Source organism: Mauremys mutica, chromosome 4, assembly GCF_020497125.1.
Source record: "Mauremys mutica isolate MM-2020 ecotype Southern chromosome 4, ASM2049712v1, whole genome shotgun sequence".
Taxonomy (NCBI): domain Eukaryota; kingdom Metazoa; phylum Chordata; order Testudines; family Geoemydidae; genus Mauremys; species Mauremys mutica.
Genome location: NC_059075.1, coordinates 57,863,668 through 57,878,635, shown reverse-complemented (window position 1 = coordinate 57,878,635; position 14,968 = coordinate 57,863,668). Strand labels below are relative to the sequence as shown.

The 14,968-nt window shown below is 49.2% G+C and overlaps 1 protein-coding gene across 1 annotated transcript in view; it reads right to left on the bottom strand.

Annotated features, from left to right (window-relative positions):
* Positions 1 to 14,968, bottom strand: part of RYR3 (ryanodine receptor 3) — a 642,559-nt gene that overhangs the window by 28,010 nt on the left and 599,581 nt on the right. Inside the window, 2 exon segments of the mRNA XM_045013234.1 lie at positions 39 to 166; positions 723 to 765. Coding sequence (XP_044869169.1) covers positions 39 to 166; positions 723 to 765 — 171 coding nt within the window.

Here is a 14,968-nt window from a genome sequence, read left to right as displayed (position 1 = left end):
CAGCTGCTTTTTTTTTTTTAAATCTCCAAATATCATACCATGATACAAGAGACGCCTCCTCTGGTTCAGTCTCTTCCACTGGACTGAAGTCAAGAGCATTTTTGTCCAACCCCAAGAGTTCAGCTATGCGCTCTGCTCCATACAAGTCACCATATTTGTTAATAACCTAAAAGGGGAAAAGATGAGCTTCTGGTCAGGACAAGACACTGGTGTCACATCCTCTTCACTTTACCCCCATTGGTCAAAAATGTTAAAACCTCAGTTTTCCAGGATTGGCACTGCAAGAACAGTGAGAACTCAGAGAAAGAGAGAAAAAGCATTTAAAAAAAATGAAAAATAGAAGCATAAAAGGCTATTATCTGAAAGCTTTGGTATAATTTAAAGTAATTTGAGCTGGCATGTTTTTCTTTTTTTAGGGGGATGAGGGGGCTTTGTATCCTAATGATGACAATGGCTGTAAATTACAACTGCATGGCTGATTGACAGCACAAAGTTATTTAGAATGTATGAGTCTAGGATTTAAGCCAAAGCACTCTCTTCTTCCTCTTCCCCCACCCACATCACAACTGACTATTCCCAGTAAGATTTACCATAACTATGAGTTCCATGAAACAAAATGCAATCCTCAAATGTTTGTATGCTTATACCACAAAAATAAAGATATTTGAATTAAATACACAGTATATTGTTTTACATTAGCCATAATAATCTAAAGAACCTACCTTCCGTTTTACAAACTTGTCCCAGTAATTGTTAGGAAAGGATCTGCATAGATAAAAAGTGCTCAGGTTATTTAACCCATTGATGGAGGCAAAAAACAAATAAAATTCATGCTCATGGTAGTGTTTTGTTACAATTTGCCTGAAGCACGCACTGCTCTCAAGCTATGAGCAGAACTACTTTTCATGTCAGTGGGATTTGTGCAAGGACAGTAACTGGCCCTCACGAATTGTAATTCACTGTAACATCAATGTCTCTTCTAGCTTTTTCTCTTATACCATCCATGTAAATACTTATCAGTGAAATATAAAGGACAGACTGCTGGTTGCTTTCATTTAATGCTCACCATTACCCAATATTGTGAAGACTGCCATAATAACATCCTTCAACACTAAACAAATCCATTTGAAAAATCCTTCCTAGTCCCCACCTGCAACCCAAGATACTTGAGCACAACCCAGCTTTGCATTCTTGGAGAAGATAAAGAAGTTTCTCAATGCAGATGACTCTTTTCAGCATGTTAACTACTGGAGTAGCCGTGATTTCATTTCTATCCAAGGCTGAAAACACAGAAATAGACATTTTTGCGGGGACACGTAGCACCAGAAGTCACAGTGCATTGACTCTATAAATATAAGGATGATGATTTAGGTTATGTTTACACTTAAAGTGGGGTGGGGGGTGATTCCCTGCCCAAGCAGACATACTCACGCTAGCCAGGGCTGGCTCCAGGCACCAACGGAGGAAGCATTCCATCCATTCTTGGGGCGGCACAGTCTGGGCAGCTTTTTTTTTTTTTTTTTGCTTCAGCAGGCCAGGCACACTAAATAGTAGTGTAGCCACAGGCAGTGGCGAGGGGCAGTACTGCCTAGCCATCCTGAGTACAAACCCATGCGGTCCAGGCAGGTTTGTACTTGGGGCGGCTAGCTCGTGCCATGCCCATATTACCATTGCTACACTATTGTTTTTAATGTGCTGGCTTGATGAGAGCTAGTCCAAGTATGTCTGCTAGAGCTGGGAATCACACCCTCAGCTCCCAAGTGTAGCTGTAGCCTTAGTGGTGATTAGTTGTAATTGTATCCTCTGAAGGTACATCATCATAACTAAGGCCCTACTTAACTTGTGATATTGCGGACATGGAGGGTTCTGCAATATTAGGCTTCCACCACAATTTTGACAGTGGGAGCCCCAGCCACCCAAGGTCTGAGAGTGGGAGTCTGCGTTGTCAGCCCAAGGCGGGCATTATCTGCCTCAGGCCCCTGCTCTCAGCCCTGGGTGCCTGATGGGGGGGGGGAGCCCGCTCTCAGCCCCATTTCCGGCTGTCAGTTCCAGCCCCCCACTCTCAGCCCTAGGCAGCTGACAGTGGGAGCCCCTGCTCTTAGCCTCGTGTTCCCAATGGCAGCCCCAGGCCCTGGTCTCAGCCCCCAGGCTGCTGACAGCAGAAGGCCCCGCTCTCAGTCCAAGGTGGCCGACAGAGGAAAATCACAGGAAAGTAATAATGGACCTCATTACTGCAAATAACAAGGTCCGTTGCTATTTTTCTGCAATTTTACATGGCTTGTCCACAACTCAGCTGCAATTTTTTGACAATCATCCCGCAATTCAAGTAGGGCCTTAATCATAGCACATACCACTGTTGGGTCCAAAATCCCAGCACAAAGGCCAGTTAGAACACTGACAGCTCTAATGTTATGAAACCTCACTCCAGCAGGTGGCTTGCCCTTCAGAACAGCTGTGTCCCCAAAAGATAAGTAATAAGTGAAACTGAAGGTACTGTATATACAAGGGTACACAAATATGGAGTTAGAATCTTCAGTCACCAAAAGGTGGGTGAAGGATGAATAGTTCTCCTAAAATTGCTTCTCTAACAGATTTCCCACTCTTTGGACATTATTGAACTCCCCGAGGTCTTCATGAAATAATTTTTTAAAAACAAGATACTGCACAAGCCAGTGGGAAATATGTGAATCTTGATCTGTAGCAGAGAAAGATACCTTTCAAAACAATGTCTTTCCTTCATCATCTCTAGCGTCAGGAGAGGCGGAAGTATGGATTGTTACTAGCACCTAATTGACCAAACCATTTATGACCTTTTTAGGGATGGCAGTGGCCAACAGCCCATCATCATCAGAGTCTTGTTCCATAGATCACATAGAATCAGGGATTTTTCTCTGCCTTCCAGCCTGGAATCCCTATATCTGGTAGTATGGTTCATGACAGAGTAGAGGCTGAGAGTTTTGTGTCTTTGTGCACCTGTGTTGTCTGTTACCTGGTTATGGATTCAAGTGTCACTGCTTGTTTTGAAAACTCTAAGACCTTAAAGTACAGGTTGCTTCAGATGCAGTGGGCTGGTTCCATATGACCTGTGTCTTGTCTAGGGATACCTTGAATTGAGCTGCATTTATCAGAGCACCTATTTACTTATTTTATTTCATATGATACATAAAAAGTACATTAAAACATACAGGAGGTGTTGGGTATACTGAGAGAATCATATCTTCAAGTACATTGAGGTAACCAATGCTTGAGATCCACTTCACAGCAAGACCAGATTTTATTCAGCTGAAAGTGGTGTTCATCTTTGATTCAACTGGAGTGATGATGTAGCAGGAGGAGTACAGACTGTACAATATGGTCTTTGAGCCCAGCTGACAATGCCTAACTTTTTAGTGCTAATTCTGCTGAGATTGAGGCACTGAATGCCTTAACTGCTTGCTTTCAGGAGTCAAAGAAACAGGTTAGAAGTCAGTGGGTTCCTCGCTCTGCAGTTGGGAGGAGGTGAGGCCATGCTCTCAACATTGGTTTCCAGAGGCAATAGTGTAGTGGGTCAAAGCACTCAAATGCTCACCTTTAGACCCGTATATAGATATAACTGGCAAATTTGTCATGCTCTGCTCAGAAGTAGACAGTGTTGTGGTCACATTTATCAGAAGGTGAGATAACTACACTTGGGACTTTTTTATGTTGCTTCCTCTCAGACACTTCAAATCTCTAGTATGAACTACTGGCAAAAATAAAATATGCACATGAACTGGAGATAGAGAAAAGTCTGAGAATAGGGAGAATAGGGAGGCAAGGAGCCCTGAGGCGTCTTTGCTCTCACAGAACAAAAAACCTGGAGGAGACAGAAGACATCATGATTTTGTGTTTTCTGAAGGTACTGTATATACAAGGGTACACAAATACTGAGTCAAAAGAAGCACCATGAAGAATACTTATGTTAGGAGAATAAGATATTTGCCTGAAAAAATATTGCTCAGCACCCATCCATCTTATAGAGCTGATAGTGCAGTACTGCTGAGATAGTGTAGTGAGGTTCTTCATCAATCGAAGTCAAAAATGAACTCTGGTTAGGATCTCAAGGAATATTTCTACAGAGGGCATGTCTGCGTAGCTCCCCTGTTGGAGTAGTGATGGCTCAGAACTTTAGACTAATGAGAGTTCCTGTCTGGCAGTATGGACCCAAGAGTGAGGGATCTGTTGTGGTAGATGTCTTTTAAGAAATAATGTTACACTTTTATAATAATCATCACTTTAAAGAATTTCAGTGGGTTTTCAGTCAAAGAAAGATGACAGTACTACTTAACAAAGAAAATGGGTTGGTTCTTAAACAACATATGACAGGGAAGTAGATAGACTGGATGGTTTAGAGAACTGGCAATGGCTCACACAGCTCTAGATAACTCATCTGAAACTGGCTTAGTATGATAGTGTCCGAAATTAATAATCTGAAAGCTGTTCACTGACTATGTAAAAGGTTTTATACCAAATCCTACTTGATTAGTCTCCATCTCACACAAGTCACCATTACAGTTAACACTTAGGTCCTGTCTGCACTGTTAGCAGTGTGTTGTGCGGCTCATGTAGTTACATGCCACAGTGCAAAGCAGGTTGTGTCCACACTGCGGTGTGTAGCTATATGCAGCAGTGAAAGGCTCTGGCAGGCGGGAGGCAGTAAGGAAAAGTTCTGGTGATGGGGAGCTGCTGAAGTTTTTCCCCACTGCCTCCCCCTGCCAGAGCCTGCCCCCACAGCCACAGTTTGTCACTGTGGTGGGGAAAGGCTCTGGCATCAGGGAGGCAGCAGGACACGACACTGCTAAAGGTAGCAGTGTAGATTTGTGAGGCACTGCTTGGGCTTGTAGAGAGCTGTGCAGAGTATATACCCGAAGGTTCTGGTGTGTCTTTACTCATCTAAGCAGTGCTTCACTGTCCATAGTGCTATTTAAACCCAGGCTAGGAGGTGTGCAGTGTATGTACTCTACACATCACTGAAAGTGTAGGCATAGTCTGACTGGCCTTCTTGTTGGCTGTTTCACTGAAGCCAAGATGCTCCCTCCAGCACAGCATTGGGGTAATTTGGTAAGACAGTGTGGGCAAGCTTGCGTTGGCACTATCATTGCTGTACCGGTTCTGTGAATGCATAATGTATTTCAATCTCTTAATGTATTTTACAGAGATGAAAATCTGACATGTTTCAGGCACAACATTAAACTTGGAAATGAATTTTCTTTGTAAAATGAGATAGTAAGTAACCAACAAGGGCAAATTATCTGTGGCTTGTCAGAGCCAGTTCTGACTCTAGGTTCCTCCTTCTCACTCACTCACTGGCATGATGACCAATCACTATCCAGAATTTCTCTCTCTGTTGGGTTTCCTCCTCTTGAATCTTCAGTTTCACGCCTTTCAATCTCACAAATCTGTTAGCCTGATCTACCTTCCTAAGGAGGAAAGACTTTTGTTGATGCCTGGTCTTGGAAAGCCCTCACAGGATTAGCCTGTAGATAGGAATATAATTTACCTTTCTGTGATTTGACATGAGACAGTGCAGACAATGATTTCTGTTTCGTAGCACCATATGAAACACACCATAGGGCATGAGAATAAGACTTGGAACTGAACTAGAAGGGGGAGGGGATTGCCTAACCTTTCAACTACTCCTTTCTAAAGAACAGTTGCTCATCTAAGCCCTGCTCTCAGCTCTCTGAAGTCAAAGGATGGGTCTGTAGACACCTGCACATTTGGCCTGCAGTGCCTAGTGAGAATGTAGAAAGCACCTTTGCAAAGCTTGTCCACTACCACTTCCTTTCTCTGCCCTAGGAGGTGGCACAGCTGAAGTGGAATCAGTTCTAAGTCTCACTGTACAGGAAATGAGGGCACCTGGACTTGAGGGCAATACTCCTGATGAAGGTCATGGCATATGGGCAGAAGGATTCTTATCCCTTCCGAGAGTATCATCAGTTCCATATGCTAAGATAGCCTTGGCCAGGACAATTAGGATTAAAGGAATCCCATGATGAGCAGTTTTCTTTAGGACTCTCCATAGAAGTTGGAGGGGAGGAAACATGTAACAATGAGAAGTTCAAATGAAATGAAAAATGCATCCTGCACTAGCATTGCTGGGTCCAGACAACCATTGCCAAAAAAGGAAGCACTTAGCATTGAATTTCGTTATGAACAGTTCTACAATGGACAGTCTCCAGCTCTTGTAGCTGCTGGAAAACTGCTATGACAACTCTCCTGGGAGAATCTTGGATTAGTATAACTAGCATGCCATACAGTTAAGGAGACCTGGCTCAATAAGATAAGATGGTTACTCACCTTTGTAATTGTTGTTGTTCAAGATGTGTTGCTCATATCCATTCCAATTAGGTGTGCATGTGCTGCGTGCATGATCATTGGAAGATTTTTTACCCTAGCAACACTCGGTGAGTCGGCAGAGGCGCCCCCTAGAGTGGCACCCTTATGGCACCGGATATATACCCCAGTTGACCCAGCGTCTCCTCAGTTCCTTCTTGCCGGCTACTCCAACAGAGGGGAAGGAGGGCGGGTTTGGAATGGATATGAGCAACATATCTCAAAGAACAACAGTTACAAAGGTGAGTAACTGTCTTTTCTTCTTCGAGTGCTCATATCGATTCCAATTAGGTGACTCCCAAGCCTTACCTAGGCGGTGGGGTCAGACTAAGATGTCGCGGAATGAAGGACCGCTGAACCAAATGCAGCATCAGTCCTGGTCTGCTGCACTATCGCATATTGGGAAGCAAAGGTATGTACTGATGACTAAGTTGCTGCCCTACAAATCTCCTGTATGGGCACATGAGCCAGGAAGGTAGAGGAGGAAGCTTGAGCCTGGGTGGAGTGGACAGTAAGATGCGTAGTTGGCACGACAGCCAAGTCATAGCATGCTCGAATGCAAGATATGATCCAGGACGAGATGCACTGGGCGGAGACCAGGAGGCCCTTCATCTGGTCTGCCACAGCTACAAACAGTTGGGTCGTCCTCCCAAAAGGTTTTGTTTGTTCGATGTAAAAGGCGAGGGCCCTGTGAACATCTAGGGAGTGCAGCTATTGTTCTTGTCGAGAAGCATGCAGCTTCGGATAGAAGACCGGAAGGAAGATGTCTTGGTTGACATGGAAGGCAGACACCACCTTAGGAAGGAAGGCAGGGTGTGGTCGCAGCTGTACCTTGTCCTTATGAAACACCATATACAGTGGCTCCAACATAAGGGTTCTAAACTCCGACACATGTCTCGCCGAGGTGATAGCGACAAGGAAAGCTGTTTTCCAGGAAAGGTACAGGAGCGAGCAAGTGGCCATCGGCTCGAACGGGGCACCCATGAGTCTGGATAGGACCAGGTTGAGGGGCCGGATGCTGAATTTGCAGGTACAGACATTCCAATCCCTTGAGGAACCTGCTGACCATGGGATTGGAGAAGACCGAGCGCCCATTTTCGCCTGGGTGGAAGGCCGAAATCGCTGCTAGGTGTACTCTGATGGATGAAATTGCTAGGCCCTGCTGTTTCAAGGACAAGAGATAGTCTAAGATGGTAGGCACTGGCGCCTCCAGAGAGGCAGCATTGCTCAGAGCACACCACCAGGAGAAATGCTTCCACTTGGCAAAATACATGGACCTAGCAGAGGGCTTTCTGCTACCCAAAAGTACCTGCTGCACTGAGCGGGAGCAATGTAGCTCAGATTGAGTTAGTCATGCAGCATCCATGCTGTGAGGTGGAGGGATTGCAGATCCGGATGACACAGTTGGCTGTGCTCCTGGGTGATCAGGTCCAGCCACAATGGGAGTGGAACTGGTGTGGTCACCGACAGATCAAGGAGAGTGGTATACCAATGCTGCCTGGACCATGCCGGGGCAATCAAGATTAAGCAGCCCCCGTCTCTGCGTAACTTAAGAAGGACCTTGTGGACTAAAGGGAATTGAGGAAAGGCGTAGTACAGGCAGTCTTTCCACGGTATCAGGAAGGTGTCTGATAGGGAACCCGGGGAGTGCCCCTGGAGAGAGCAGAACACCTGGCACTTCCGATTCTCGCGAGAGGCGAAAAGGTCCATCTGGGGAAACCCCCACTTCCGGAAAACAGAATGAATAACGTCCGGGCGAATCGACCACTCGTGAGCCAGAAAGGATCTGCTGAGGCGATCTGCCAAGGTGTTTTGGACTCCTGGGAGAAATGATTCCACCAGGTCGATCGAGTGGGCTATGCAGAATTCCCACAGGCGAATGGCTTCTTGACAGAGGGGGAAGGATTGTGCTCCCCCTTGTTTGTTGATATAAAACTTGGCTGTTGTGTTGTCTGTGAAAACTGCAACACAACGGCCCTGAAAGGTGCTTGTGGAACACCTGGCACGCCAGGCGCACTGCTCTCAGTTCCCGTACGTTGATGTGCAGGGAATCTCTTGTGTGGACCAAAGTCCCTGTATGCGAAGGTCCGCGAGGTGAGCACCCCAACCCAAAGATGATGTGTCCATGGTCAGGACCAGGGAGGGCTGCAGGGCATGGAATGGCGCCCCTTCACATACCGAGCTGGGGTTCAGCCACCAGACCAGGGACGTTAAGACTTCCATTGGTACCATGACCACTGTGTCCATATTGTCCCGGTCTGGGTGGTATATGGTTGAGAGCCAGGCCTGAAGTGGACGGAGGCGCAGTCTGGCATGTCTGGTCATGAAAGTGCAAGATGCCATGTGTCCCAGGAGACGGAGGCACGTGCATGCTGTCGAGGTCGGGAAGCTTTGGAGGCCATGGATAATGCTCGCCATGGACTGGAAGCAGCCGTGCAGTAGGCACACACGGGCGAGTTTTGAATCCAGGACTGCTCCGATGAAGTCTATTCTTTGGGTCAGCTCCAAAGTGGACTTTTTGACATTGAGCAGCAGGCCCAGCTGTCTGAATAAGCTCAGGGGGAACTGGACATGAGATTGCACTTGGTCCTTGGAGCGACCCCAAATGAGCCAGTCGTCGAGGTACGGAAACACTTGGAGCCGATGTCAATGGAGTGAGGCAGCTACAACGGCCATACACTTTGTAAAGACCCTTGGTGCCATGGATAGGCCAAAGGGAAGGACGGTAAATTGGAAGTGCTGTTGGTTGACCACAAAGCGAAGGAAACGCCTGTGCAGTGGGTAAATCGCTATGTGGAAGTACGCGTCCGTCATGTCGAGGGCGGAGTACCAGTCTCCAGGATCCAGGGAAGGGATAATGATCCACAGGGAAACCATGTGGAACTTCAACCTTACCATGAATTTGTTGAGTCCACGCAGGTCCAGGATGGGCCGTAGCCCCCACTTTGCCTTGGGGATTAGGAAGTAATGGGAGTAAAACCCCCTGCCCCTCAGTTCCCTTGGAACCTCCTGTAAAGCTCCAATAGTTAGGAGCATTTGCACCTCCTGTAGAAGGAGTTGCGCATGAGCAGGGCCGCCCGGGGGGGGGGGGGGCAAGTGGGGCAATTTGCCACAGGCTCCGGGCTCCGCAGGGGCCCCCACGAGAATGGCTGAGGCTCCCTCCCCGGCCCTGGCCCAACCCCGCCTCCGTCCCTCTCCCGGAGCCTCAGCACATCCAGCAGCGTCCCTTAACAGCTGCAGCGTGGCTCTGGTGGGGCCTGAACTCCGCCCCGCTCAGAGCCACGTGGTAAGGGGCAGGGCTGCGAGCTCCAGCGGGGCCTGAGTTCCCTCCGCTCGGCGTGGAGCTTGCAGCCCCGCCCCCTTACCATGCGGCTCTGAGCGGGGCGGAGCTCAGGGGCCTCGCCGTAGCCACGCTGCAGCTGTCGAGGGACAGTCCTCGGTGAGTGGGGAGCCGGGGGTAAGGGGCCGGGGGAGCTGGCTAAGGGGCAGGAAGTCCTGGGGACAGTCAGGGTACAGGGAGGGGGCAGTCAGAGGACAGGGAATGGGGGGGTTGGATCGTGGGCGTTCCGGGGGTCTGTCAGGACTCAGCAGGGGGGTAGATAGGGGTCGGGGCAGTCAGGGGACAGGGATTGGGGGGGTTGGATCGTGGGCATTCCGGAAGTCTGTCAGGACTCAACGAGGGGGTGGATAGGGGTCCAGGCAGTCAGGGGACAGGGAGCAGGGGTGGGGTCCCGGGGTGGTGGTTGGGGGGAGGTCTCTGGGGGATGGTGAGGGGACAAGGAACAGGATGGGTTGGGGATTCTGAGGGGAGCGGGCAGTCAGGGGGCAGGAAGTGGGTGGGGGTTGGATGGGGGCAGGGCCAGGCTGTTTGGGAGGCACAGCCTTCCTTACCCTAAAGCTCATTCAGCAGTTTGAGGCTTGCAGAAGAGCCAAGCTGTTAGCTTTTCCATTAGGGCTACCATCCCTTTCACTTCTCAAATGCCAAATTATAGTCTATATTTAATTTCAGTGCCATAGGGAGATTCATGTTAGGGGAGGGTAGCTTCATTTAAAATTAGCCACTGGGGGAGGGATCACATGAGAAGAGCAATATCTACACCACCTACCTCCTTCCCAACCCTACCAAGGGAGACTCCCCTCCCCTGCATTCCCTGAGGCTTCAGAGGGGTTAATTCAGTGGTTCTCAAACTTTTATACTGGTGACCCCTTTCACATAGCAAACCTCTGAGTGCAACCCCTCCCTTATAAATTAAAAACACTTTTTATATATTTAACACTATTATAAATGCTGGAGGCAAAGTGGGGTTTGAGGTGGAGGCTGACAGCTTGCGACCCCCAGTAATAACCTCGTGAGGGGTCCTGACCCCCAGTTTGAGAACCTCTGGGTTAATTTAATTTTAGCAGCCTGTGTCCATTCACATGCATGTGCTATTTTGAACATTTCAGTTTTCACAACATAGGCTCATCCCAGATTTTGGAACAAGCTCAAATGCTCATATAGTGGAGTATGTACATAAGCTATACTAAAGACAAACCCACAGTAACCGTCTCCAGTTTGTGAGGGACCCCATGGAGCCAGTCTCTAGGAAACATATAAATGCATGGAGGTTAAGTCCATTAATGGCTATTAGCCAGGATGGGTAAAGAATGGTGTCCCTAGCCTCTGTTTTTCAGAGGGTGGAGATGGATGGCAGGAGAGAGATCATTTGATCATTACCTGTTAGGTTTACTCCCTCTGGGGCACTTGGCATTGGCCATTGTCGGTAGACAGGATACTGGGCTGGATGGACCTTTGGTTTGACCCAGTATGGCTGTTCTTATGTTCTAACTTAAATGAACCCAAAGTTATGGAGACAGATATGAGTCAAGGAAGCCAGCAGAGTATCAGAAACCTGGAAAAATCTCTGACTGGATGGGCTCAGGCGTTTGGTCACAAGCTGAGGTGGTTCAAAAGTTTTGGATTTTTTTTAAGCAGAATTTTTTATTGTTTCTTTAAACAATCAAACACAGCAAGCAGCAAATATTTGGCCACACATTTCTGAAACCCCAAACCATATTCAGGTTTTGGCAGACTAATTTCAGCTTTTCAATTAAAAAAAACACAACAAATTTTGAAGGAAAGCAGACATTGTCCGTGATTTTTTTTCTGCTTTTTAAAAACCCCTAGTTTTCGATCCAGAAAAAGTTTTGATGGAAAATATTTATCCAACCCTTTTAATGAGCTTTAGTGCCTTTTAGCACTAGCTGATGCTGAGAACCAGTGATACCTTATAAAGAAGTTTTCTCAAAACTGGGTTTGTGCCGAGATGCAGAGGTTTATTTTTCCCAGGGCCGCCCGTGGGTGCAGAGCAAGTGGGGCAACTTGCGCTGGGCCCCACAGGGGCCCCCACGAGACTATAATATTGTATAGTATTGCGATTTTTTTATGGAAGGGGCCCCCGAAATTGCTTTGCCCCAGGCCCCCTGAATCCTCTGGGTGGCCCTGCTCGTGAGAGGGGTCCCTGAAGAGGAACGGGGAGGGAGGGTGGTAGCGGTGGGGGGGACAAAACAAATTGAAGGCGGTATCCACTTTCCACCCTACGTAGGACCCATCGGTCTGACATTATGCAGGACAGGAGAGGCGGTTGGTGAAAGGTGGGGAAGGATCCTGGAAGGAGACTGGTGCTCTGCCCTTGGGCGCACCTTCAAAAGTTTTGCTTGGACCCCGCTGAAGGTTTGGGGGGGCCCTGGTTCTGGCCCGTCTGAGGACCAGACTGTCTCTTCCTACCACCCCGGCCGCATCTTCTAGAGAAGTCCTGTCTCGGCCAGGGATTAGGGTAGGTGCGCTGTGGTTGGGGTCGGAAGGGCCTACATTGCGTCACCGAGATATGCATGCCCAATGAACTCATGATGGCCCGGTTATCCTTCAGACTATGGAGTCAGTCTTGTCAGAAAACAGACCATGGCTATCAAAGGGCAGGTCCTGGATAGTCTGCTGGAGTTCCAGTGGGAGACTGGAGACCTGCAGCCACGAGATGTGGCGCATATCTATGCCCGAGGCTAGAGTCCTAGCCGCCGAGTCTGCCGCATCTATTGAGGCCTGCAAAGATGTCCTGGCTACTTTCTTGCCCTCCTCCAGTAGGGCCCCGAACTCCTCCCTGGACTTCTGAGCTCTTTGAACTTTCCCATCGAGTTCCAGGTACTATAATTGTAGCGATGCAAGAGAGCCTGCTGGTTAGCCACCCTGAGTTGTAAGCCGCCAGTAGAATAAATCTTGCACCCGAATAAATCCAGGCATTTAGCATCCTTGGATTTAGGAGCGGAAGCTTGTTGGCCATGTCTTTCCCTCTCATTAACGGACTGTACAACAAAGGAGCACGGTTGGGAGTGAATACACAAGTATTCGTAGTCTTTGGAGGGGAACAAGTACTTCCTCTCCACCCCCTGGGCAGTAGGAGGAATAGAGGCTGGAGATTGCCAGATTGTATTGGCATTAGCCTGGATGGTCCGAATAAATGGCAAGGCTATACATGTTGGGTTATCGGCAGATAGAATGTCCACTACTGGATCCTCGACCTCTACCACCTCCTCCACCTGGAGGCTCATGTTTTGTGGCACCCTACAAAGCAACTCTTGGTGTGCAAGGAGGTCTATAGGTGCGGGGCCAGAGGAGGACGTACCCGCCACCGCCTTGTCGGACGAAGACGAGGAGGATACTCTAGGGACTAATGGGTCCTGGGGCAAGTCTTGCTGGGGAGGGTCTGGTTGCCCTAGGTCCACCATGCTAGGGGCATGGGCCTCAGCTGAGGGCAGGGCCATTGCCTCCAAACCCCTTCGGGGGAGGGCGACTCACAGTGGCCTCCGGTACCCGGGATTCTGAGTGGGCAGAGTGAGAAGCCCCTGAGGGGACACCTTGGGCCTGATGGTATGCCCAAAGGGTCCAAAAGGACCATTGCGAAAGGTCCCTGACCAGGATCCTGCCCCTCGTCGTGCCATTGGCTAGCACCATCCACATCCTGGTCCTGGACATGGTAGCCACTTTCTGCCTCGATGACCTCGAGTTGGGATGGGACGGCTAAGGTGGAGCCGATCGCGCATGCTGGGTCACCCTGTCTTGTGTTGTCACCCTGCACCGCGGAGATGGAGATCGGCGCCGTGGTCTTGAGTGGTACTGTGACCTGGATCGGGACCAGCGGTCATATCGGTGCCGGGAGGCAGATCTGGACCTTGATGAAGATCTATGGGCGGAACGGTGCCGGGATCAACTCTGAGTAGACTGGCGCCGGGATTGGTGCTGGGAGCTGGACCGGTACCAACCATACTGGGAAGATGATCTTCATGAGGCGGAGGGGCGCCATGAGTGCGACTGGCGCCAAGATGGTGATTGGTGCCGGGACTGCGAGCGGTGCCGTAGACAAGACCAGTGTCTGGACTGGGACCATGACTGGGATTGGGACTAGGATCAGTGCCGTCCCGTCTCACTCTGCGACGGAGGCGCATCATGGAGGGCTTTCCTTTTGAGGGAACAGCCCATACCAGCGGTACTGAAGGTTGTGACAGTCTTGGCTTGGTGAGCGCAATCAGGTTGCGTGCCGTAGAGAAAGTCTCCGGGTGGAAGGCAGACCGAGCTCAACCGCGGTACGCACCGGAATCAATGGTGCTGGAGTTGGAGCCTTCGCAGGGCGGGCCAGCACAGGACGCAGCTCCAAGGGAGGCACAGGTGGTGCTGACAACTGCAAAGGAGCAGCAGGTTGTTTGGGCTGATTCTTGGGTCCCGAAGACAGTGAGCTGTGCTGTGCTGGTAGAGGAGCCAGAGACATCTGGTGTTGGGAGTCTTTGCCGGTGCCGGGACATGAAGCTGTTGCTTCTGGTGCTGGAGGCACGCTTCGGACCGACAGGGTTGGCGCCAGGTCTCGATGTGGAGCTGAGGACATCGGGCTAAGTGCCACTTCCATAAGGAGCTGCATCAAGCGAAAGTCCCGCTCCTTTTTAGTCCGAGGCTTGAATGCCTTACAAATGCGGCACTTATCTGATTGATGGGACTGATGGGTACCAGGAGAGAGGGAAGGAGAGAAGCCTCTTACCCTCCATTACTATTTACACTAACAATAACAACTATTAACTACAACTAGAAACTAATAACAGCTACTCTATAAAAACTATCTACAACTATAAATGAGCTAAAAGCTAGGGAAGTGGAGATCAGCTAAGCCATGCTCCACAATTCCAAGTACCTTCACGGGCGGTAAGAAGGAACTGAGGGGTTGCTGGGTCAACTGGGGTATATATCCGGCGCCGTAAGGGCACCATTCCAGGGGGTGCCTCAGCCGACCCACCGAGTGTTGCTAGGGTAAAAATCTTCTGATGAGTGTGCACGGAGAGCGCTCACACCTAATTGAAATCAATATGAGCAAGCACTCGAAGAACCCTTACTTCATGGAAGTCTTAAAGTTCCTTTTCCTCAAGAGTTTGAGGCTGCCTCAGGGAGAGCCTCTTTTCCCTGTGCATGAACTGGTTCTGTCTGTCACAGCCCCAGAGACCAACCATCTCAGCCACTCCCTCTCTCCACAGCTGCTTGAGAGAGAGAGTCTCAGCCCCTGCAGGCTATCTTCCTTCCTCCCTATAGGAAGGCTGG